At 44.1% G+C, this 25,378-nt stretch overlaps 1 protein-coding gene across 4 annotated transcripts in view; it reads right to left on the minus strand.

The window, feature by feature from the left end:
- FANCM (FA complementation group M) overlaps positions 1-25,378 on the minus strand; it is a 131,606-nt gene that overhangs the window by 48,503 nt on the left and 57,725 nt on the right. For all 4 annotated transcript variants that reach the window (XM_065594021.1, XM_065594020.1, XM_065594019.1 and 1 more), the window contains 4 exons: positions 19,153-19,284; positions 18,251-18,349; positions 4,684-4,868; positions 2,800-3,006 (listed from right to left, as the gene is read on the minus strand). In XM_065594021.1, coding sequence (XP_065450093.1) covers positions 2,800-3,006; positions 4,684-4,868; positions 18,251-18,349; positions 19,153-19,284 — 623 coding nt within the window. The remainder of the gene's footprint in view (positions 1-2,799; positions 3,007-4,683; positions 4,869-18,250; positions 18,350-19,152; positions 19,285-25,378) is intronic.

Raw genomic sequence — 25,378 nt, forward strand, 5'->3', positions numbered from 1 at the left:
ACAAAAGAATACAGGCCAAATACATCAAAGCCAGATTGTGACCCCTTTACTCAAATGAATCGCCCCAATGGAGTCAATGGAACTACTTGTGTGAGTAAGGGGTTCACAGAGGTGTCAGTAAGGGGTTCACAATCTGACCCCATCTCAGGACGAACAGAGGAAAAGGAGAAAAAGATATGGATGACAATAATCAGGTCATCTGGTTACACAGAAAAACATGTCCACATCTTAAAAGTTCCAATTGGGAAAAAAAAACCCAAAACACAGAACAAAAAAGATTGCCACTCCCTTTCTTCCCACCCCATTCTTGCCGTCCCACTCACTTACCGTAGGCAAGTAAAATGAGGTGAAGAGATGGCCTGACAAATTCATTTATGAAAATGATTCAGACCATAATACATAGCACTGAAGAAAACACAGAGATGTCTGAGAACATGTCATCTGAATAAGAAACCCCCAAATAAGGCATAACTACAACAACAACAATAGTATTATACAGAATTTAATTTTTTTGTACATAGTATCAGAAGTGGGCATGTCCCTTGAGAGAGAGAGAGAGAGAGAGAGAGAGAGAGGTAGGAAGGAGAAAACCCTTGCCTGTAGGAGTTTAGAGTAATCCAGGTTAGATACAATGTGACTAGGCTTGGCCAAATTTGATTTTTATTTTTCAAATTTCAATTAACAGCTATGTTTTTAAGTATTTTTCTTTTAGATTTTTAGCTATTTAAATTTTCCCAGTTGTGCAAAATTATGGGGTTTAAAACTATAATAGTCTGTATACCCTTTCTTCAGCAAGATGAAACTTCTGTATAAAACACAACAATACTATTTCTTTTGTTTTTCTTATTAAAAGCATGAAAGGACAAGTCCAATAAGATGCCAATTAGAAGCGATTGCTTCTGTGATGCAGACATCTGTCTAGTAGGACCATACTGAGACGAGAGGCCATCAGTTGGCAACCACTTCTGGTCACTGCTAACTTGGACTGTATTTGAAAAGATTACTTACAAGTGAAGAATGCCAGCTCTCAATCAGTTTGCAAGAAGTTTTTGTTAGATGATACTTTTTAAGGAAGAAAATCTATGTAGGGAAACAAACGTGCTAGTAAGGCCAGCATACTCCTTGAAAAATCTGTATGGAGTTGTCTGACAACCATCCTGAATAATTTTTCTCTTTAGAACCTATGGGGCTGAGCTTTCAAATGCCTCTTCTTACACTTGTTACTCCAAAATCTTTGGATGTAAACCTGAGACCTGATTCTCCACTCCCACCATTCTTAGCTTCCTTCCAAAAGTGGTGTTTGAGTTCCTCTGACCAGCCTGTGCTAAAGTGGAATCTAAAGCTTACAAATGTATGATCAGAACAGTCTGCCTCAAAGGTTTCCATACAATAACCTGAAGGTCACAGGAACCCAACTGCTTCAAAAGGAAGCTTCAGCAAAGGATCACATTAGTATCCCATGACATAGGGAGCTTTTAAACACGTACAATAATCAGGCAGATTTTGTAGGTGGGAACTGAAAATATCTACTTATGACATTTAAACAACATATTTCCCACCTTTTTCTTTTCAAATACAATATGCCTTTCTGAGAGGTTCCTCTTTAACTGACAGGAGTGACTTAGGGCTTGTCTATACTTACGCGCTGGTTCGGCGGCAGGCAATCGAACTTCTGGGTTCGATTTATCGCGTCTTGTCTGGACGCGATAAATCGAACCCAGAAGTGCTCCCCGTCGACCCCGGTAATCCTGCTCGGCGCGAGGAGTACGCGGAGTCGATGGGGGAGCCTGCCTGCCGCGTCTGGACCGCGGTAAGTTCGAACTAAGGTATGTCGACTTCAGCTACGTTATTCACGTAGCTAAAGTTGCGTACCCTAGTTTGAATTGGGGGGTTAGTGTAGACCAGGCCTTAGGATACCTTGTCTGAGAATCAAATCTCTCATCTCAAAATCTAAGCCAGATACAAACATCACATCTTGGACTGGAATAGTATTGAGTGAGAATGTTAAGCTGAGATGGCATTTACAGCTCTTTAACAGTCACAGGAGATTTCCATTTACGTAGATCTCCTCAGACCTCACCTCACACTCAGCACTGCTGTTCCAAGGTGCTTATCACTAAGGCTGCGATTTAGTCACGGAGGACACGGAATCCATGACTTCCAAAGACCTCTGTGACTTTAGGCAGCGCTGGATAGGAGCTGCAGGGTCCCCTGCTGCCTCCGGAGGCAGGGAGCTGTGAGGTTCTTCTACTGCACTCCCCGCCACCGCGAGTGCCAGAGGACTGCTGCTGCGCCTTGCTGCCGCCGTGAGTGGCAGAGGACCTCTGCTGCGCCTTGCTGTTGCCGGGAGCAGCAGGGGACCCCGGCAGCTTGGGGCCGCCAGCAGAGGGGGACCATGGAGCTCCAAGCCCTCACTCTAATGCCAGCTCTGCCACTAATTATTTTGTGACCTTGAGCAAGTCACAACCTTATATGCTTCAGTTTACCCATCTGTATAATAGGTATCATTACTTACCTGCCTCAAAGGCTTTGAAAGACTTAAGACGGAAAAAAAATCTCAAACACAGATGAAAACTTGAAGTACTAAAGTTCCACATTTCCGGAATGTGGCTATACAAAAGGAGGACTATCAAAGTGTATTTGCAAATCCAGCATGGGACATTTGAACTATTAATGCAAAGAGTTCACCATCATCATCAAGCTCCCCAGGATTTTAATCAATCTGCACGCAATTGTTTTGTGAGACTAAGTGATGAGACTGAAAAGTTAGAAAATACAACGAGAGATTTCTTAACTCACCCGTTGTTCCCGTCCTTCTGCAAGTATGACAACAATTCTGCCTTTCCGCTTGCGCCCAGTTCGACCCATTCGCTGCACAAGACGAATTGGACTTTTCTGAGCATCAAAACAGATTATGAGGTCAACTTCTCCAATATCTAAACCTTCTTCTCCCACACATGTAGAGACCAGTGTATTATAGCCACCTTCACGAAAGCATTTTACCACCTAAAAATGGATTAAAACACATATCATAAATCTCCTCTACTGTCCTAAATAAATCCTCACCATCTTTTTACATTCCAGCCTTGTGATTAAAATTTTTTCAGCTTGTTTTAAAATTGTAGAAGCACAATCTACCTCCTTCCAAAACAGTTAAGTATTCCATTTTAAACTGCTGACTAACAAATGCTGCGTGTCAGTATTATCAATGTTATTCTACCCATGAATACAGAATCAAGACGTTTCACACCTTATCGAGCCTCAAACTACCACATACACAAGATCAACCTACTCCTACTGATCAATTGTTCAATTTTACAAATATATATTTCTGCTACTCCACTAAGTCAAGACAGTCTAAAATCTTAATTTTTAGAATTCTAAAAAAACTAGGGAGAAAAGCACTGTGCTCAATTCATTCCACGTACATTTCCATTCTTTTCAAATATCGCATATTTTTTATTAAAAGAAATCACACAACAAAATTATTAAATGCAAATATTTTCTCTTTCATACATTTCTTTTTGGTCAGATGATCTGAAAGAAAAATACTTTGCAAGTGGATGTCATGCTTCCCAGGGCTGAGAAGCACCTCACTATCTGACTTTAGGCTGAGGAAGCCATGTCTGTGTATGCTGAGGGGTCAGCTTCCCAGCCCCACTGGCCACGGGCAATACAAGCACTCTCTCTTCTAGGCCTACGCAGGCCCCACTCTCTCTATGCAGGTTAGCTCCAACCATCTCCCTGGAGTGTCCAGCTCCTGATCCACGAGACGTCTGTAGTATTCACAGATTTGCTACTTTCAAATCCCTACTTACCACTTTCACCTCAAGTCACTGCTCCACTTAACACACAGAACTTAGATGGGTTTATAGAGAAGTCAAGTATAAGTTTATTTAACGTAGCACAGAGATTTAAGTAATAACTAGGAGAAGTACTGGAAACAAATTGTTACATATAAAATAAAATCATAACACGCATTCTAGAGGCTAAACTTAACTAACTACTCTCATGTGTTATAGACTATTGCTCACCCAAAGTCCTTTCAGCATTTTACAGCCAGGCTGGCTGCGACCCTCCTTTCATAAAACATACCGTTAGCTTGTCTCCTCCGTGAAGGATCCTGTGTGTTTCTTTGCATCCCTATATAACAGACTAGTCCTTTGGTCTTAGTCATAAGCAGGATACCCCTCCGCTGATTATGCAAATAGGCATTAATTGTGAGACACACAATACTTACGGCCAGATAAGAGAAAAGCATCTGTTACCTTCTGCCTGAAAGGAACATGTGCTAGGTCTGTCACTTCTTGGTGACTTGCCTCAGCTCCCAGGCCTTAAGAACATAGTTTTTAGTATAGATACACAACTCCTCAAATATTATGCATGCCTACTTTCACAATGATTATGATGACCGGTGGGCCCTTGGCTCTAAGTAGAGACCGCACGTGCCGCCTTTTGGTGAACTGTTATGTAGATATCTAATCCAGAGGATCCCTGTAAAATCCTATGCACCCCTTGGACCCGCTCCAGTTGGCATCAAGAGGTCCCGAGATTACAGTGGTTTACTTTGTACAGCAATTTACTAATGAAACTTAAAACTACACAGTCATTTCTATACAATATATATTAGCACATCACATTCTCTACATCCATCTTCTCAAACAAGACTGATTACATCTTTACCTCAAGCTGCTCTTTTTGTGTAAAGCCCTTCATGCTCTTTCCTGTGGCGTGGCCAACAAAGGTCATTACTCTGACAAGTGGATGGTGCCGGGAAAGCATTTCAGCAATTTCTTGGACGCTGTCTCGAAACGAGGAGAAGATCATAACTCTGGTATCACTGGGTTTGCTTTCAGATATGCTTTGATCTGTTTAAGACAAAAATAAGCCTATGAGCTAGAAAAGGATTTTATATACACAATAAATAAAAAACAGGGCCAGATCACTCCTGCACTGGGCATGCGTAACTCCCATCACTTCAATAGGATAAGATTGTGCCCAAATGGATTCCATTTCATTTTTTGATTTACACAGTGTGCTCATCCCATTTGTGCTAGGAGCACAAAGCCATCCAAATTAACATAATGTTAAGAAAAATGTCAATTACAAACTTCCCAACCTATTAAAAAAAGAAAACTCTCCTCATTCACTACAGAAAGGATACAGTCACTCCCTGGAACATACTAGGCAGAACTAACACTGGCTCTGCTCTGGAATTTGATCCAACAGAGGGCCCTGCATTGAGAATACCTTATCCCCAAGTCACAATTTATTATAGTGTATTGCTTTATAAAGCCCAAAAGTGCACTCAGTAGATGCCTCAAAATAAAATTAAGACATGGTTGTGCAACAAAGAATCTGCAATCTAATTTCAGACCCAAATATATAATGAACAAACAAAAGAGATAACAAAAGTCAGGAGGTGAAGTAAGGAGGACTTACTAGCAATAAAAACACACAATACTCAGGAAAGGCTAGTGCACAGAATGGTAGAGCAGAAACATGGGGTTTAAGTTATAAATCAGGATAAACAGCTTAGTTGATGAACACATCTAGGTACTGATAGCCTTTATCAAATACTACTAGAAGTCTGCAACTTCGGCTTCCTGTGTGAGCTCTCAGCTCAATGAATAAGGAGCAATAAGATAAGCTGTATACCAGGACTTCCATTATGCTGTGGCAGCGTCCAGACTGCAAGTTACTGAGTGTTGTAGATTCACACCTTGGCTTGCCATGTAGACAAGCCCCTAAGAGGCAGGTGTCCTGCCACTATCTAAAAGGCTCTGCTTTACCTACCATAGGGCTATATCCTGTCCCATCTATCTTCATACAGTCACATCACCTAAAAGATTGTGTTGTCTGTATTGTTTTTTATTTATTTATTTTAATGCTGCAGGTAAGCTGTTCTTTTGTAGAAAGTATAAATTTTGTTTTTAATAATTTGATAATACACCTCTACCCCGATATAACGCGACCTGATATAACATGAATTTGGATATAACGCGGTAAAGCAGTGCTCCGGGGGGGCAGGGCTGCGCACTCCAGCAGATCAAAGCAAGTTCAATATAACACGGTTTCACCTATAACGCGGTAGGATTTTTTGGCTCCCGAGGACAGCGGTATATCGGGGTAGAGGTGTATTTTGAGATCGCAGGAACCAAGGAGAGAAAATCATAAGGGGTAGTGAGCTATGGAGAAGAGATAAACACTTTGAAAGTCAGATGTTATAAAGCACACAGTGTTTTATTCAGTAGATCAGTTATTTAGTATTTGTAGTGCAGGAATGCCCATAGGCCCCAATGAAAAACTGTAGCTGAATTTTATTACGTATTTTCACAGCATCATTCTGGGGTTAAAACTGGGATTAAAATGGGATTAAAGCATGGTTTGTTGATCATTTGATGGGTAATTATCTGAGCTATAAGCAGTATGATTATGCAGTTCTGTGTACTCCTTCCAAGTACTACAAATACGTTACCACCAGGTGACACAAAAGCCTGAGAGGTCTTAGAAAAAATCAGCATGCACACTTGATCTTTGTCTAGCTCTAGAAGGAGATCATGAATTACTGAAACTAACACTGCCTCACGGCAATACCCAGGCCTAACCGCTGTCTGAAATGGAATATGGCAATTGTAGGACTATAGGTAATATAAGAGCTCCTGTCACGGAGTATGGGGGACACAAGGCCCTGCACCCCCGGCTTCCTGCGATTCACCATGACTCTCAGCCAGCCAGTAAAGCAGAACGTTTATTTAGACGACAGGAACATAGTCAAAGACAGGTCTTGCAGGCACAGACAACAGGACCCCCTTGGTTAGGTCCATCTTGGGGTCCCAGGGGCACCACAGCCCCATGGGGGGGGGGCAGAGCCCCGTCTGGGCTCCCTCCACTACCAGCCAGCTCCTGAAAACTCTCCCCCAGTGTCTCCTCCCCCCGCCTTTGTTCAGTTTCCCGGCAAAGGTGTCACCTGGCCTCTAACCCCTTCCTGGGTTCTCACGTTACATGCTCAGGTATCTTCCCTCAAGGCCAGTCTCCCATACCCCAATGCAGACCATCCTAGCCACACTCCCTTGCCTTCCCAGGCCAACACTCCCCACTCAGCATTCAAAGACCACATTAAGAACAGTCCCAGTTCGTCACATCTCTCCCCCCTTCGAGACCGAACTGAGCGGGGTCACTTCAGCCAGTGACCTGGGGAAGTTCGAACATACCCACGTTCCCCTGGGTGCTCCAACATCCCTCCCATTCCTTGGTGAAAATTACACCAGGCCCTTCCAGTTTCACGCCCCCCTTTAGGTCGGGTGTGCTCGATGGCACTCGTAGTTTGCATGTGGGAAGGTTTATGTGGTCTGTGCCCTTTCCCCACCCCAATACCCCTGGGGTTCCAATTGGGCTGGGGTCTTCTCCCAGCGTTCCAGTCTGGAGGTCTGTGCTTTGGGCCCTCTTGGTTCAGAGCCCCACTTTTAACCTTGGCCACCCTCTGGAAAGGCTCCTCTATGCTAGGCAAGGGTCCTAAAGCCGTTTTCCCCTTGTCCCAGGCCTTCCTCCCCCTCTGACAGGGGTCACAGGATCGGCAGTACTGTCAGACAGTAATAAAGACCCCAGGCCAGTAAAAGCTCCGTAGCAGCCTCTGCTGGGTGCGCCGGATTCCCTGGTGTCCTGAGCGGGGAATGTCATGGGCCCGGCACAGCAGCTGATGACGATACTTCTGGGGTACCACCAGCTGCCTCCTGATCCCCCCCGACTACATTTTCCCTGGGGGAACCCATTCTCGGTACAGGAACCCCTTCTGCCACAGGAACCTATTCCGGCAACCTCTCCCCATGGTCTGTACCGTACTGAGGTCAGCCAGGCCCCTTATCTTCCGCAAGGAGGGATCTTTCTGCAACTCGGCCTGGAACTCAGCAGCTGGGACAGGGATGGCCACCTGCTCTCTCTCGCCGGCTGGGTCTGAAGCCGCAGCCTCCCTGAGCCATGTCCCTGGGTGTTCCCTCCCCAGCAGGTTAGGGTCCTGCGCCTCGCGCAAGGCACCCTCCCCAAGGTCAGAGCCCCTCGCTGGCTCTGACTACGGGTCACAACCAGGGCACCCTGGGGGTTGCTTGGCCAGTCCTCCAGGTCCCCCCCCCCATTAACACCTCAGTGGGCAAATGGTGGTGCACCCCCCACTTCCTTGGGGCCCTCCTTGGCCCCCCCACTTCAGGTGTGCCCTTGCCACAGGCACCTTGAATGGCGTCCCGCCCACCCCCGTCATGGTTAGATAGGTGTTGGGCATCACCTGATCTGGAGCTACCACCTCGGGCCAGGCCAGCGTCACCTCAGCGCCCGTGTCCCAGTATCCATTGACCTTCCTCCCATCCACCTCCAGGGGAACGAGGCACTCGCTCCGTAGGGACCGCCCCGCATCCACCCCCCAAGAGGAGCTGGCCTGGGGCCCTCCTCCCTCCTGAGCCGTTGGGAAACTGTCAGCTCCCCTTGCCTGGGCCGTCTTCCCCTCGTCCGGCTGGGTCTCTACCCAGTTGACCCACTGTGGGTTTGGTCTGCTCAATCTGTCCCTGAGCTTGGGGCACTGGGTCTGTATGTGGCCTCTCTGGCCACAGTAATAGCAGCCCATGTCCCGTGGGTCCCCTCGAGCTGGTCGGTTGGTCCTGACGCTGGGTGTTCCCCTTGGGAGGGGGTTCTCCATGTTTCCCCTTTGGGAGGTCCCTGGGTCACTCTCTTCCTGCATCGTGGCGGGCCTGTTCCATTGGGACTCCTCCCTGTTATCCCCTGCCTGACTTCACAAACTCTTCGGCTAGCTGGCCTGCGTGCTGCGGGTACTCTGGTTTTTGGTCCACCAACCATCGCCTCAGGTCGGATGGGCACTGCTCATACAGGTGCTCCAGTACGAATAGGTCAAACAGGTCTTCTTTAATTTGGGCCCCAGCTGTCCCCTTGCGGGCATACCCCTGCATCCGTTTGGCCAGTTGTAGGTATGTGACCTCACGGGTTTTATGCTGATTCAGGAACCTTTTCCAGTACATCTCAGGAGTCAGCCCAAACTCGAGGAGCAGGGCCTTTTTGAACAGTTTGTAGTCCCCTGTCTCCGCCCCTTTCAGTCGGCTGTACACCTCCACGGCTGTGGAGTCCAGTGAAGGGATGAGAAACTGGAGCCTGTCTGCAGCTCGCAAGCATTCTCAAAGGCTGTCTGGAAGGTATCCATGTCCTCCCCCTCCTTACGCTGGGCCAGGAAGCACTTATCAAAGCTCTTTGCAGTCTTGGGTCCCCCCTTACTCACCACAGCCGGGGCCCCACTGCTCCTCAGCCTAGCCAGTTCCAGCTCATGCTGACGCTGTTTCTCCTTCTCCTCCCGCTCATGCTGACGTTGTTTCTCCTTCTCTTCCCGCTCCTGCTTCAGTTCTTGCTGCCTTAACTTGAGCTCTTTCAGTCTCATCTCCCATTCATATTCCAGCCGCACCCGTTCCAGGGATGGGGAGCTGTGCCAGGACGATCCCCTGCTGGCCGCCGGTGTCTGGGTGCCCTCGGTATTCGCTGGGCTTCCCCAACCGCTCCCCTAGGCATAGGTAGGCAGGGTCTCGGGATGTCCTTGGCAGCAGTCTGACCCCTCCCAGCCATATCAGGCCCCGGGGCCCCCGCTGCATCCGCCGGTCGACTTCCCTCAGGGACAGGGCTCGGTTCATCCAAGCGATCCTTCTCCTCCAGCTGGGCAATGAGCTGTTCTTTGGTTGACCTCCCAATGGGCAGCCCCCTCTGCCTGCACAGCTCCACCAGGTTGCTCTTAAGGCTCCGGGACCGCTCGCTGCAATCCCCCAGGGGACCCAGTTACTGCAAAAGTCCTTCTCTCTGGTCACACACTCCCAGGGGTTAATCGCCCCCTGAAACCGTCTCTCTCTGACTCTTCAGCCCACCTGGTCTCCGTTGATCCCCCTTCATTTTACTGCTCCCCAGTCACTTACTGCAGGACGCGCCGTCCACGGGGTGCAGTAGATCCCACCTCTGCCACCAGTTGTCACGCAGTATGGGGGACACAAGGCCCTGCACCCCCGGCTTCCTGCGATTCACCATGACTCTCAGCCAGCCAGTAAAGCAGAAGGTTTATTTAGATGACAGGAACACAGTCCAAGACAGGTCTTGCAGGCACAGACAACAGGACCCCCTCGGTTAGGTCCATCTTGGGGTCCCAGGGGCACCACAGCCCCATTGGGGGGGCAGAGCCCCATCTGGGCTCCCTCCATTACCAGCCAGGTCCTGAAAACTCTCCCCCAGCGTCTCCTCCCCCCACCTTTGTTCAGTTTCCCGGCAAAGGTGTCACCTGGCCTCTAACCCCTTCCTGGGTTCTCACGTTACATGCTCAGGTATCTTCTCTCAAGTGCCAGTCTCCCATCCCCCAATGCAGACCATCCTAGCCACACTCCCCTGCCTTCCCAGGCCAACACTCCCCACTCAGCATTCAAAGACCACATTAAGAACAGTCCCAGTTCGTCACAGCTCCTTTATCACAAACTTCTAACATCTTCCCCCCTCCAAAAGAAAAAAAGATAGACATAAACATGTAAATAACTGGCAAGACTGATTGTATGAAGAGATGGTTTCTTGTGAATAGGCATAACACTCATTTGTTGGAGAGCTGCCGAGATCCACCTATGTTTCCATGCTGTGCCTGTTACTCTAGTATCTGAATGCCTCCTGAAGTTAGAATTTAATATAGATATATTTCACAAAGGTCTCTCTCTCTCTCTCACTTTCACTCCTCACTTCAACCAACAGAAACTGCATTTTATTTATTTTTCTTTTAGTTGTGTGTGCCTGGTGTGTTTGTGTGCAGTGACATTTTCTGCAAGGTCATCAGTATATTGATGAATGGTATTGTTTGACATAGGAATGGTTTCAGGGCCGTCCCTGCTTGTTCCCCAGTCATAATTCCACACATGTCTATTGCTGCTGGAAGTAAAAGCATCTCACCAATGGTGTGTGCATGTTTGCATTTTTCAATTCGCCTAGCCAGAACATAAGATGCTCGTAAGGCTTTTTGGGTAACAGCTGCTTCTTTAGACATTACTTTTTTGCTGCTTTAATTCTTCACGTTTCTGAAGGAAAATATTGTTGGGCTCTTTTTTACAAATTCCAGATGTCTGGTTTCTAAATGTCTGTGTAGTTTCTTTGGCCTCATACTTTCATTTACTAACATTTTAAAACAAATGACACATTGGGGCTGTGGACTTTCTGCAGTAATATTGAGACACAAAAATCCAAGCATAATGTAACTATAATTGGATTGTCTGCTTTTCTTCCTTTTCTATTTAACATTATTAAAATCATCATCTTCAGCCAAACGTTTGCTACATGTAGGTTTAGCACGTGGTAAAAATTTTTCCAGTATAAAGATGAGACCCTGTCTCTCCCTCAGCCCCTTTTCCCTAACTGCGAGTGCTGCTGCTGCAACGTGGCTAGCACTGGGAGGCTCTCTCTGCCTCAGCAGGGGTCTTTCAGCTGATAGGCTTCCTGCTCAATGCTTCCCCTAGCAGGGAGCCTCTCTTTGAAAGGCCACCTCGACAAGCAGAGGTACCCAACCCCTGCAGCAACAGGAGCATCAGACACAGACCCACAGATAAGACAGAGGTGATTTTTAAGCCCAGTTTAATAGTCTCTTAATTAAAAGCAAACAAAAAATTGAGATATCAATTAAAAACCTTTTCCCAACAATCGTGGCTCCCCTATGAACCATTTATGGCTCTCCAAGGGAGCCACAAGTTATAGTTTAGTACTGATTTAACAGATGCAAAGGTGGAAAGACGGGTTTTCTTTATTTCTTCCACAGAGAGGGCATAGGCTTACAAAAATTCCTTATGTTGGATGCGGTCTGCGCCTGCCTATATTTTACACTGCTGATGTACAAATTCTCTTCCTCTGACTCCTGTCACAGATTGCAGAAAACCGGGGAGATCTGTTGGGAAGGATGTCACTTTTGTGTCAGTGTCAATCACTGTGGTTATGGAATAGTCCCAGTGACTCACTTAGTTTTTGGTGACGCAGAGTTACATGCAATGATGCTTTGGAATTTTACTGGATCCGGGAGCTTCTGGGTGTGGACTAGTGCGATTGCTTCTTGTCTGCAGGAGGGAGATCACCAGAAGGTGTTTCTTGTATTACCTGTATTTAATTAAAGTCTGACAATCTAGTGCAGAGTGTGACTGGCTGCATGTATGTAGATCCAGAGATTACTTGGAAGAAATCAAGGGTACAAGTGGTTGTTTTGGGCCACTGCAGTGTCAACACAGTGTTTAAATATACGTGGACAACAAACCTTGGAAACAGCATCACTATTTCACAGAGTATCTCAGTCGACTCCTTTTCAAAAATCTATAGATTAGCAGGATGCCCATGTTGCTAGATTCACGGAGTAGGCTGGTGCCCTGTGTTGATTTTCTGAGGACGACACTGTGAATAATAAAGGGCTTCCTGATCTCTGACCTTGCATTGATCAACAGGAGAACTATGCTATGGTGTTTGCTTTTGTTATAAGCATGTGCAAAGCTGCTGTTCCATGTTTTAATTTGACAAGTACCTCCTGAACGGCTTTCTGGATGCTGGCTTACACTTCCTGTGGCTGTTCCTTCCAGGAAAGACTTGGACTGAGGAGAGTGGTGGATGTATGTTGTGATGGATCAATGATACTGATGATGCCTAAGATAGCCAGCACATGAATGGCAAACATGGTACAGTAACTTACTCTCTGTTTTACAAAAGACTGCTTAATAATTTATGTGTACATTTTAATTTTGCATTGTAACTGTAAAATTGTTAATCTCTTGCTTAGAATTGATGCCCAGAACACACTATTCACCCACAAGGTTCAGAAATCTTGGTCCATACTTAAATATTAGAAATCTCAAACATTTGAACTGAATTGAATATTAATTGCTTTTAAATATCAGAGGGGTAGCCGTGTTAGTCTGGATCAGTAAAAAGCAACAGAGAGTCCTGTGGCATCTTTAAGACTAACAGATGTATTGGAGCATAAGCTTTCATAAGTGAATACCTACTTCGTCAGATGCAGTGGGTATTCACCCATGAAAGCTTATGCTCCAATACATCTGTTAGTCTTAAAGGTGCCACAGGACTCTCTGTTGCTTTTAAGAGTTCTGGCAAGCCTTCCTGCTCGTGATCCGAAGTAGCCAGGATTTACTGATTTCAGGACACATTGCAGGGCCAACATGTTACAACCTATGAATCTTCAAAGGTCAAGTGAAAGGCCAGAAAGGACCATATTATGATCATCTAATAAGTTCTGTCTGAGCTAAAACATCTCCCTTAGAAAGACGTCCAGTGTTAATTAAAGATCTTAACTAATGAAGAATCTATCGCATCCTTAGGTAAATTATTACAATGAATTATTCTCACTGTGAAAAGTGTGCGCCTTATTTCTAATCTGATTTTGTCTAGTTTTAGCCAATGGCTTTCATTATGCCTTTTTCTGCCAAATTAAATAACTGTCTACTATCAGAAATCTTTTCCCCTTGTAGGTACTTGTAGACCATGATCAGTCAGCTCTGAACCTTTTTCTTGGATAAATTAAACGTACTGGAGCTTCTTTAGTCTCTCCCTAGTTTTCCACACCTCAAATAATTTCTGTAGCTCTCTTCTGAAGTCTTTCTAATTTTTCAACATCCCCTTTGAAGCACGGAAACCAGAACTGAATACAGTATTCCAGTAGGTATGCAGAACTAATAATCTCCCCTTCTCCTACTTGGTATTCCCTGGCTTAAGCATCTGAAGATTTTGTTCATCCTCTTAGCTCAGACAAGTACAAGATGAGAAGATGAATGGCTGTGTTAACATTAATTATGAGCTGCTGCTTGGTAGATGAGCTGAGCTGATTAAACTTTACTGGATTTGGAAATTTAACATAATTGACACGGTACTCAGAGCACATAGCCAGGCACTTTTTATGTTTATAAAAAAGGAAAGATTATTTAGCACTACAAACAGCTACTATTGCAGAAAACTGGAAGGTGGCTAATGTTGCACACCCAATTGTAAAAAAAATTTGCTTCTCTTTTTCCATTTGGTTACATGGAAAAAAAACAAATCTACAACTTTTTACTTTGTAGGAAGTTTCAATAAAATGTTTTCCAGACCTAGACATATAAAATGAACAATAAGATCTTTATAACTGAATAAATAATAATAAGTAGCAACATAGCTCCAGTAAAATTTCTGCAGTCTCTGAAACCTCAACTGTCAACACAAGCCTCTTACTTCTATGGTTATTTGGACAAATTATTTTATGTATTATTGTGCTAAGCATACACCAAAAGCATCAAGCTTTTTTTTATCTAAAATGGGAAAATTAGTGTTTTACTAACAAAATTATTTTTGTGCTTTTGGCAAAAATTCAATGCTGTGACAGTAGAAAGATCTATAAATCAATGAATGCATATCCAGCAAGAAGGAACTGAGGGTAGGGGGAATCGGCAGTGCCCTATATACCGCGGCATGGGCGCGCCACTCCAGGGGGCGCCAGAGCCGGTCCCCTACGGATTCTGCTGAGGGAAAAACTTCTGGCACCAGTGCATGTGGTGAGCACATACACCTAAGTTGAATGGACATGAGCAATCACTCGAAGAAGAACCAGTCAATTTGGAGAGAGCACTGTTCTTCTGGAACTATTTACCACACATACATCGTCCATCATACTCATAAGTATATGAATATTACATAAATATAGATCGCTTTATATATATATATCCATTCTGTACTTAAAGAATAAGTGATATAAATTTGAAAAGAATACACTGTACTCTTCATATATAATAAGAGGTTAAATTCCTGCTTTAAGTATAAAATTCAGTTTAACCTTACTGTGAAGCCATGGCCAGTACCTCCATGTATAAATGACATGTATACATACTCATTGTGACCAAATATACCCCTACCACACTATTGTAATAATATTTTCACAAAGAATAACTTGTAAGGCATCATTTGAAAACTTACTTTGCTGGTCAGTATTGTCTGATAAAGTATGTGTGGCAGGATTCTACCCTAGTATGTCACATTCATGTAATATGACATGATTCCATATAACCAGAGAGATGAGATCAACTTGCCAAGCTGGCCTACCTTAAATTTGTTTCTTCTCGCATTCCCTAATTTTAGGATTCTTCCAATTGTTCTTTTCAAATCAATGGTTTAGGCACTAAAAACTGTTTTATTTTCAAACATTTAACTTATGCTTCCTGCTGCCAGTGCATATAAAATATATGGAGTAGGACTGAGGGGGAAGAGAGGCTGTTTTTGGTGTCAAATTCTCAATGCTGCAAGCACTGATTGCGCTACAAAAAGAAGTCTGAGAAATTCTGAAATTAAGACTGGAATCACTTTTTAGAAGTCAGACTTTTAAAGCCTAATTAGCTTGATACAGTTGAATCATTTAACCTTATCTGAAAGTGCTCTTTTCTCTTTAGCATCAATTAAAATATTATAACAAAATAAACATTTGCATTATTTAAAGCACAAAATATATGCACTGATTATCTGAGGTAACTTTTATGGCTTTTCACAGAATCCCAAGTTAGAAATGTCAAGCGTTGTATCCTTGAACTCCATAATGAAGAGTGATACGCCTTTTCCTCCCTATTAACTGAAGTTTTCAGTGGAAGAGCTCTTCCAATTCTTCTTCCCAAGGAAGGAACTTTTGCATAATTAAAATATGTATTTTAATTTTCTAAAAAATTTTAACAGCACACAAAATAAACCCTATAAATCACACTAAAGTGAATCAAGTAAAAATACTACAAAGAAACAGAAAACAAACACATTAATAACATATCAAGTATATGAGGATTTTGTTTATTTTTAATCCAACTCATTCTTGAAATTTCACATTTTTCCTTTAGTTATGTAGAAGTCAAGAGCTTTGTTCCAAGTTCTCTGCCACTCAGGAAGATGACATTGCATCAGTTCTTGTTTACACTTTAAATGTTCCCCGCACAACCATACTAACAAGATTTTTTTTTAATGAAAGCATAGCTTCAGGGGCATAATTCTGCAGAGGGAGTTGGATTCCACAGCCTGTTCTGTGGCTATGAAATCCCTGAACAAATGAGACCCCAGTAATAAAACTAAAATGTTTATTATCATTGTTTTAACATTTGGTTAGAGTTGTGCAAGAATTTATAGTAAAATAAGGTTAATGAAACCTATAAGGAAATTTCACTTAATTAACTGTATGATGGCAACTTGTTTTTTCAGTGATTGCAACGGGGTCCACTCACTACTCTGGCATCTCCTCAGCCTGTCTTGGGAATTAGCTCTGTGGTTGAGTGCACCCTCTTCGGGTGGTGCATTGCCACCATAACTCCTGCTCTTGGACCCACGTCTCTCCAAGGACCACAGCGTCCTCTTCAGTGATACAGCCCTCCAGCTGTGCCGCACAGTGTGCTCCCCCCTGCCAGGGGACCTGCAGTGGGAGATGAATCCCTGGAAGGTCTACGGCCATCACTGCTGCATCCTCCCTGACAGTCTCTGACCCAACCTGGCTCTGGAAATCCCTTTCCTATCCTGCTTCCTCCTAAGGGGGCAGTGCCTTTTTATACGGCCACCCTCATGGCACCAAAAGCAAATTCCTTGCCTCTTCTTGACTACGGGCCCTCCATAGTCCTTCCCTTGTTCAGCTCCTTCCCTTAGGCTAGCCTTGACCCTGAAACTTATGTAAGGACATTCCCTCTGTAGGTGCCCCACAAGCCCAATATGCCCATCCCCTCCTTGTTCTCCTCACAGAGGAGATTCTCTTGGGCTCTCGCTCCTTTCCGCTCTCTGGTTGAGGCTTCAGTCCCCATCCCAGTAAGGGCAATCTCTTTTCCAGTGTCCTTGACACTCACAGGCATGACAATCAGTTAGCCCAGCCACCGGCCTCCTGGCCCTGGTGCCTAGCTTCTCCTCACGCTCTCTGCTGCTTCTATTAAACTCTCTCCACAGGAGCTTTACGGGGCCTGCTGTTCCTTAACCAGCTGCCCCCAGATAAGTCTGGAGGTAGCACTTGGGCCTTCCATTGCTTCTGTTGATTCTCCAGGATTTCCTGTAGCAGGGTCTCGAGCCTTCCCTGCTGTCAATCCCTTTCTGCCTGGGTACTGACCCTAGGGTCCAGCCTGAGATGGCGCAAGAACCCTCCGCAAAGAAGCCCTCTGCATGCTCTGGATCCATCGTCCCCACCTTCAATATCTGTCCTTTAGTCTCTCAAGCCCCCTTGTACCTGGGCAATCGTCCCCACAGTCCTCTATCCTCCCCTTGTATCGGGGTGACTGTGTGCACGCATTTTCCACCATGTGCAACGTGCTCCACTCACCACTCTGGCACCGCCTCAGCATGTCTTGGAAATTAGCTCAGTGGTTGAGAGCACCCTCTTTGGGTGGTGCATTGCCGCCGTGACTCCTGCTCTTGGACCCACGTCTCTCCAAGGACCGCAGTGTCCTCTTCAGTGATAAAGCCCTCCAGCTGTGCCCCACAGTGCGCTCCCCCCTGCCAGGGGACCTGCAGTCTGCTGTTCAGCCACTTCCCGCCAGTGGCAAACTGCAGTCCACAGTCTAGCCACTTCCCACGTGGCTCCGGCACCCTCTTTACTGTTGTATCAGGGCCTCAGTCTGTAACTCCCCGGCAGCCAGCCAGGAGCTGTCTCTGGCTTCCTCAGCCCCTGTTTTCAGCACTGCTCTGTCCAGGGTGCTGGCAGTTCTCTTGGCCCTTCATGGACACAGTCCTTCCTCCCTGGGCTCCCAGCAGAGAACTGCCTTCCTCTGCCTTGCAGCTCTCTTTTTATATGGGCCGGCTTGGCCCTGATTGGCTGCCTCTGGCACAGCCTCCCTAGGGCTGCTTTTAACCCCTTTTATTCTAGTGAGGGGCAGCTGCCCCATCACAGGGATATTTTTTCAAGCGGATAAAATAAAAATACCTAGCAAAATATGCAAGAGTTTCAATCAATTAAAGAATAAGAACATACGAATGGCCATACTGGGTCAGACCAATGGTCCATCTAGCCCAGTATCCTGTCTTCCGACAGAGGCCAATGCCAGGTACTTCAGAGGGAATGAACAGAACAGGTAATCATCAAGTGATCCATCCCCTGTTGCTCATTCCCAGCTTCTGGCAAAAAGAGGCTAGGGACACTTCAATTAAATGAAACAATTAAAGAAGAATATTATGGATTCATACTCAGATAGTGCGATTAGATTACATTTTGGAGATTAACATTTACCTGTACATCCCTTCCAGGATTTGAAGTGTTCTACTACGACTTCTTCTAATTTCTTTAATTTTGGATGACTGTAGATGATTTTATTTTTATTTGTAGGTCCTGTAAATCAAATAAGGTCATTTTAAAAAATATACCTATGTGTCTTTATCTGGAGTAAGTACAGAAGAGGTTCTGTGAACCTTGTTTTCTTATTCTACTTCTCTCTTCCAAGTCTGACAAGCACCAATTCCCAACATTTCCAATTTAATTACAATAACTATCTAAGACATGAACCTCAGGAAACTCATTACTGCAACGCATGTTTGTTAAACCCAGTTTTTCAAGACCTGCACATTACTTTTATTGTGGTCAAATTAAAAAAGTATTGCACAAGGCTAGTTAAGAGATTATAATAATTTATAGTTAATTCTAACTGAACTTCAACGCTTCAGACCTACAAAACTGTGATTTGAAGGCAGATGAAATTGCTTATATAGAACACATAAAAGCTGCAATGTAACTACACCTCTACCTCGATATAACGCTGTCCTCGGGAGCCAAAAAAATCTTACTGTGTTATAGGTGAATCCGCGTTATATTGAACTTGCTTTGATCCACCAGAGTGTGCAGCCCCTCCCCCCGGAGCACTGCTTTACCGCATTATATCAGAATTCGTGTTATATCGGGTAGCGTTATATCGGGGTAGAGGTGTACCATCGAGTTTTGTGCTACCTTAACCTTAAAGTGCACTATGAAAGAGAAGCATCACACTGAATATCAGACTTATTTTGCATCAAGAATCGTCAGCAGCTAGGCTTTATGTTGAACAGAGCGTTTGCCAGGTTTAAATTTTGAGGGGAGAAAATGATCTTCTAGAAAAAAGTCAGGAAGCAAATATGCTGACTTCAAAGGTAAACACTGACCTGTTCTATTGTTGTAAAGAAGATTTCCATTTGCTGAAGTCACAGACGTGTCTGAAAACATGGTTTCAAGTTGCCGATACAATTTCATGAAGTCCTCATTCCGGCTAAGTTCATTCCTGGCACGAGTCAAGCCTTTATAAAAAGATAAGATAGTTTAATATTCAATCTCTTGAGTAATGTTAAAGATTTGGTGTTTTGCTACATATAACTTGAATTTAATTTAGAATCAATTCCACATTTCTTTAACTGAAATACAAATAGAATTTTCTGAAGAAGCTAAAGTTATTATGGAAAGGCTTATGTAATTGGGAGTCAATATTATTTCAGGGAGTGTTAGCGTGTACATACGAGAATTAAATGCACACAACAGAAGTCTACATCCTGTTCAGGCAAATTAAAAATTATTATTAAAGAAGTCTTAAGCTTGTCCTTTTCACCAACAGAAGTTGGTCCAACAAAAGATATACCTCACTCACCTTGTCTCTTTAATATCATCTAGTTTATATTAGGAAACTGGCCAGCTGTTGAAGAAGCTTTCTGCACTCAGAGGGACCCACAGCTGAAAACAGTTGAGCTACTAGTGTAAGCAGGACAGTGTTACGTGTCTTCTTGAATGTTTCTGTAACAGTGCAGAAAAAAGGTTTGTCCTGGTTACCCTAACAGCTGAACTATTGCCAGCACTGGTTCAAGGGAATCCGTTGTGACTGAGGATGTTGTCTGTAATCAACTTCCCATTGTAGAAAGGGCTTAAGGGAGCAGTGAAACTGAAGAACTCTTTTTATTTATTAAAAATAATGAATGCATACTCCAGTGCATGCATCTACTAATACAACAGTACTATCAAAAATGTCAAAGTAAGCATGTATGAAAGCAGTACATTGTAAAAATACCAACGCATGAATGTCACAAGACACTAGCATACACATTACTATTTGCTAATTGTTTCTATGATCTGAGGCATTCTGTAAGGTTTTTTTTTTTAATTGGTATCAAACTTCACTCTCAGACAGCAGTAATAGCAGTCACCAATAACTCATTTAGTAATTTTGTAGCTTGCATTCAACCATCCAGAAGCGCTAATGGTATCATGAATACAAGATTCATCAATTCATCAAGACTTGAGCAATAAAATGGTAAGAATCAAGATGCTTGGTCTACCCTACAAACTTGCATCGGCACAGCTGCACTGATGCAGCTGCGCCACTGTAGCACTTCTGGTGAAGACACTGTAAGCCAACAGGATTCAGCTCCTGTCGGCTTAACAACTCCACATCTGCGAGAAGCGGTAGCTATATTAGTGGGAGAAGCTCTCCTGCTGACATAGAGCTGTCTACACAGAGAGTTAAGATCAGTATAACGACATTATTCACACCCCAGACTGATGTAGTTATTCCGAAGTAAGTGTGTAGTGTAGACCTGGCCAGATTCATATTAGTTTCTTTCTAAATTAATAAGGGTACGTGTATATTGCATTGGAAATCCAGGGGCAGACTCAGATGTGAGCCCAACCCCGCTACCATCCACACACAAATCTTTCTGACTTGGGTCAGCAAGCACTCAGGACCTGGTTTCTTGGATTCATCTGGGGTGCGTGTAGAGGGATCCAAGCCCTAATCCCACTGTGACTTGAGCCCAAGCCCTGTCATTTTGCAGTGTGAATGCAGTTCAAGCCACAAACTCAAGTCAGAAGGTCTGCATAGTGCAATATGGACACGCTAGCATGGTTGAGAGACCCGGGTCCCACAACTGTAGACGCAGGTTTACAATACAATGTGGACGCTCGAGCATGGGCTTGGAAATACCAACTCCACAAGTGCAGGTCCCACAGACCAGGGTTTACAACACAGTGTAGACATATCCTAAGTGGTTAAAATATATTGCGTATTTTACTCTATGCATCTGTTTGTTCCCTGATCCCTTTCTAGATAAGTGGTTCTCAGCCTTTTCCATACCATGGCCCCATGTTACAAAAGAAAGTTTATGGACCAACATTCCTTTCCACCTAGCCACAAAGAAAGGGTGGTGGCAGTGACCCATGGTTGAGAAAGAGGTTACTCGCCAGTAACTGTTATTGCTTGAGAGTGACACCACTGCACACTCACACTTCTGTGGCTGACATCTTCTGGCATGGAGCTGCACAATCGTCTTGAGAGCCATTTTGCCCCTTGAGGAGAATTCTAAAGGTTCCAACCACCCCTCAGTTCCTTGCCTAATTTTGGAATTATTGACCTGAGACTCAAAAGAAGTGGAGGAGAGTTGGTGAGGAGTGGGAATATGCAGAGGCGACATGCTTGAAGAACTGTTACTGGTAAATAATCTCTTTTTGAGTGGCTCTGCATTGTCCCATTTGTGGGAGATTAGTGAACAGTACCTCTCAGAAAATGGGATGAGCAGTTCCAGGTGAACAAGGACTTAAAAATGATCACCTTTGGATGACAGATCAAGAGAGTATTAGAAGTGCCCACAATCTTGCTCTCCCAGATCAGACCTCATTGAATCACAACAATTTTTTTGCTTTAAGAACATACAGTTTTTCAAGTAACAGTTTTGCAATTTCTATTAAAAAAAAACCCACTAGGAAGAAGGCCTGTAATATGGGTGCTGTGTTCAGATTAGTTAATACCTTTTGATATAGCCAGGTAATTGTACATGGGCAAGTCATAACAAGGGCATAAATGAGACTTGGAAAAATACAGACAGGTTAGTGGCCTGTACAAGATGGAAACAGATGGCTTGAGATTGAAAATGGGCATGAGGACACTGACCAAATCACATTTCTCATATGCTCTACAGTTTAGGGAGTATTTGCCATCTAGCCTCTATCTAACTAAGTCTGTGGGCTGAAACTATGACTATGAGGAATGCCTTCTTCACAGATATCTGCTGTATGGTACAGATGATACTCTGACAAACCAGAGGTCCCAAGAGCTTTGTGAAACAATCCCAAAAGCAAAAAAAGAGTTACATGAAGCAGAGGAAATATCCCAAGACAGCTACATCCACATCATGATGCCCACAGCACAACCACATGTGTTGCTAGGAACAAATCAAGTTTCCTTTGGTGTAGCCATCAAAGCAAAGCAATTACCACAAGCAACCTGAAGAGCCTTGGATCAACCCATCCATTATATATGTCATAGTAAGGTGAGCAAGGGCTGTTTCCCCTAGATTGCGAGGGTAAAAGTTGAAATCACAACCCATGTAGCCTAAATGAACTCAAAACAGTTCTGAATGTTCAAAAAACGTAAGTGATGGCAGTGTTAAAAGCAAGAGGTTTGTTTGGTCCAAAGTTCCTGCTTTTTGATAGGATCCACTAGACTTTTGGAGAGGATCTGAACAATCCAGAAGTCAGAGTGTGTCAACCACAGGAGACTCAGGCTCTAACAGATTTTCTTACTCAATCTGAAATCAAAGATCCAGTGAATTGAGAAAACATATCATATTCAAAGACAAACTCTGGTAAGGATTACTAACAACATCTTGGTTCCATGCCAACTGATCTGCAGACAGATCTCCTGAACCAATAGGATCAAAGAGAATACACAGAGGAATTCCTGATTCCAGCCCAAGAGAAGGGGCTTCTGTCAAGGATATTAGATCTTGTTTGACCATATATCAGAACTGGAGACAATGAGTGGTCTCCTTGCCTAGTCAGGACTACTCTCCTTGTACTACACAATACCCGAACAAGATCTAAGACAGACATCTGTGTCACTGTATGAAAACTCTCTTCAAAGTATCCGCCTGGACATAGCTCTCCATCCTACACCACATGAATATTTGGTATTGGCCAAAGAGAGAAAGCCTTGCAAGCTAAACAAAACAGCTCTCGACTCCAGAACACTGGCATGAAGCTTTCATCTGGGACCAGATCCACAAACCTTGAAAAGGTGAGGGTGGGGTGGCAGGATAAATATCCCAGTCCACTATCTGGAAATATTCCTTTAGAGATGGTAAGGGAGGTGAGAAGTGAATTCCCTTATATGCATGTGTTACCTTCACCTTTTCCATCTTGAATGATTTGAGATTTAAGTGGCTCAGTTGTAAGTAGGGACAAGAAAAAGTAGAGCTTTTGTAAGTCAGTGTTGTGAAGACCACAGATGTAGCCTGGGTGCAATATCACCCAATTACACTGTTAAGGAGCCTGTCTGCGGGCCAAGGTCCAGATGCGGAAATTAATGAAAAAATGCCCTGACATTGGAGAGGAAGTCAGAATAGCCGGGTTGTCTTTATTTTTTTAAAGGTGCCATTTAAAGCAAAGCATCTCCTGGAGACCTGTGGTTAGTTGTACTGATATAACAGGGCTGGAGATTGTCCTGTGAAAAGAGGCGATATAAATGCCAGTGTTGATTTATAGGTTGTAATTTTCAGCGACTGTGTTGCCTAGGAACAACACACCAACAATTCCAAGCAATTAATGTTCTTAATCACAGTTGAGAATGATAACTTCACAAGTTAAGTGCTTTCCACTGGGCACTGTCAGTACTTGAGTGTGCAGGCTCAGGAAAGTTTAAACAGCAAGAACTCTTCTGAGGCACCTGTGCCTGATATAGACTGCCTGCTGTGCTCAGATGGAAGACAGGTTGAGGAAGGATGTTCCAGAAGTTAGAGCACTAGCCTATGACTTAAGAGACCTAGGTTCAAGTCCCTGTTCTGACACAGACTTCTTGTATGACCGTTGGCAAGTCATTTATCCTCTCTGTGCCTCAGGTCCCATCTGTAAAATGGACCTACAGAACTCCCCTACCTCACAGGTCAGTTGTGAGGAAAAATACATGAAAGATTGTGACGTGCTCAGATACTACAGTAATATGTAAGTACCTAAAACAGGATGAAAGTCTTAATGGCACTGCAGAAGAATAGGTTCCAGGGCTAGAGCACTGGAGAAAACGTACTAGAAGACTCACTCCAATTGGAACAGAAGGATTTGGTGCCCAGGCAGCAAGGTCCCTGTAACGGCTGCCAACTTTTCTTTTTAATTTATTAAAGTATAGCACCTTGGAAACTCAGGGGTTTCAATGAGCAGTTCATTAGACATGAATAGAAAAAAGCATGCCAGTAGTGATGCAGCATTGGCTGATGATAGTAGAGCACATTCCAGGAAAGCTCTTTATGACCTCGCTTCAGAAACAAAGCATTGACACCAATATTTGGAACCTAACTGTCTGCACTAATGGTTTTGGATGGTTTCAAAGTCAGGGGACTGGCACCAGATAATAAGTCTTGGTCACTTTCACAGCCAATAAATGGTGAGGCACTGACGAGAACCTGTAGGAACAAGAGCCACCTCATATTGAGCCTGGGAATGGTTTTCAGAGGTTTTGGTGCAGAGGGTGTCTTGCACTTAAGGACACCTTGCACTTGGTTAAGGAAACCATCTAAAGAATAGTGGAGCTGATAAAGGCCATGCCAGATACTAAAGCAAACAAAAGCAACTTCTAGACCCTCAGTCAGCTATCTCCGCAGGCACTGAAAGGCAACCATCTGTAATCATCATTTGTGTAGTGTTTATCTGAGATTAAGTTTCTGATACTGGAAAGACTCCAGGACAGGAGATCTGGGTATAAGGGTGCCAACATAGTAGACCCCAAAGGATCAGGGAACTATGGTGCTCCCTATAAAAGCAAAGTTAACCATGCCAGGTTCTCAACACCAGACCTAGCCAATCCAGATAGGTCTGAGCAACTTATGCTAGACAGAGGCTCACTGCTTGTGAATATGCTGTATTGCACTTAGGCCAGTACATCACCAAAGCTGACGCTAGATGAGGAAAGCACCGAGGATCCCACGTGCAATAACTGCACCTTTAGCAGTAAAGAAGGAACTGAGAAGCAGTTGGGACCATTCCCATTTTATACTCTCAGAACCCATCACCATATGTGTATATATATATATATATATATATATATATATATATATATATATATATATATATATATGTGTGTGTGTGTGCGCATGCGCATTAGGGAGGGGCAAGTGGCCCCAGACACTGCTCTCTAGAAGATTTCACAGCTTGATGCCGGGAGATACTAATCCCACACATAGGAATAAGCAGAGGCCAGTCAAAGAAGAATCCAGGTTTTATCCCACAGTAAGATCTTTTCTACACCATCAGAAATGGAACACGCTATACTTCACTGGTGATGGCAAGAGAAGATGTAATGCAGACAGTGTTCAGGCATTTTACCATCATGTACCTAACCCTGCAGGGCCAGGAGACATGATG

Source organism: Chrysemys picta, chromosome 4, assembly GCF_011386835.1.
Source record: "Chrysemys picta bellii isolate R12L10 chromosome 4, ASM1138683v2, whole genome shotgun sequence".
Classification (NCBI taxonomy): Eukaryota; Metazoa; Chordata; order Testudines; family Emydidae; genus Chrysemys; species Chrysemys picta.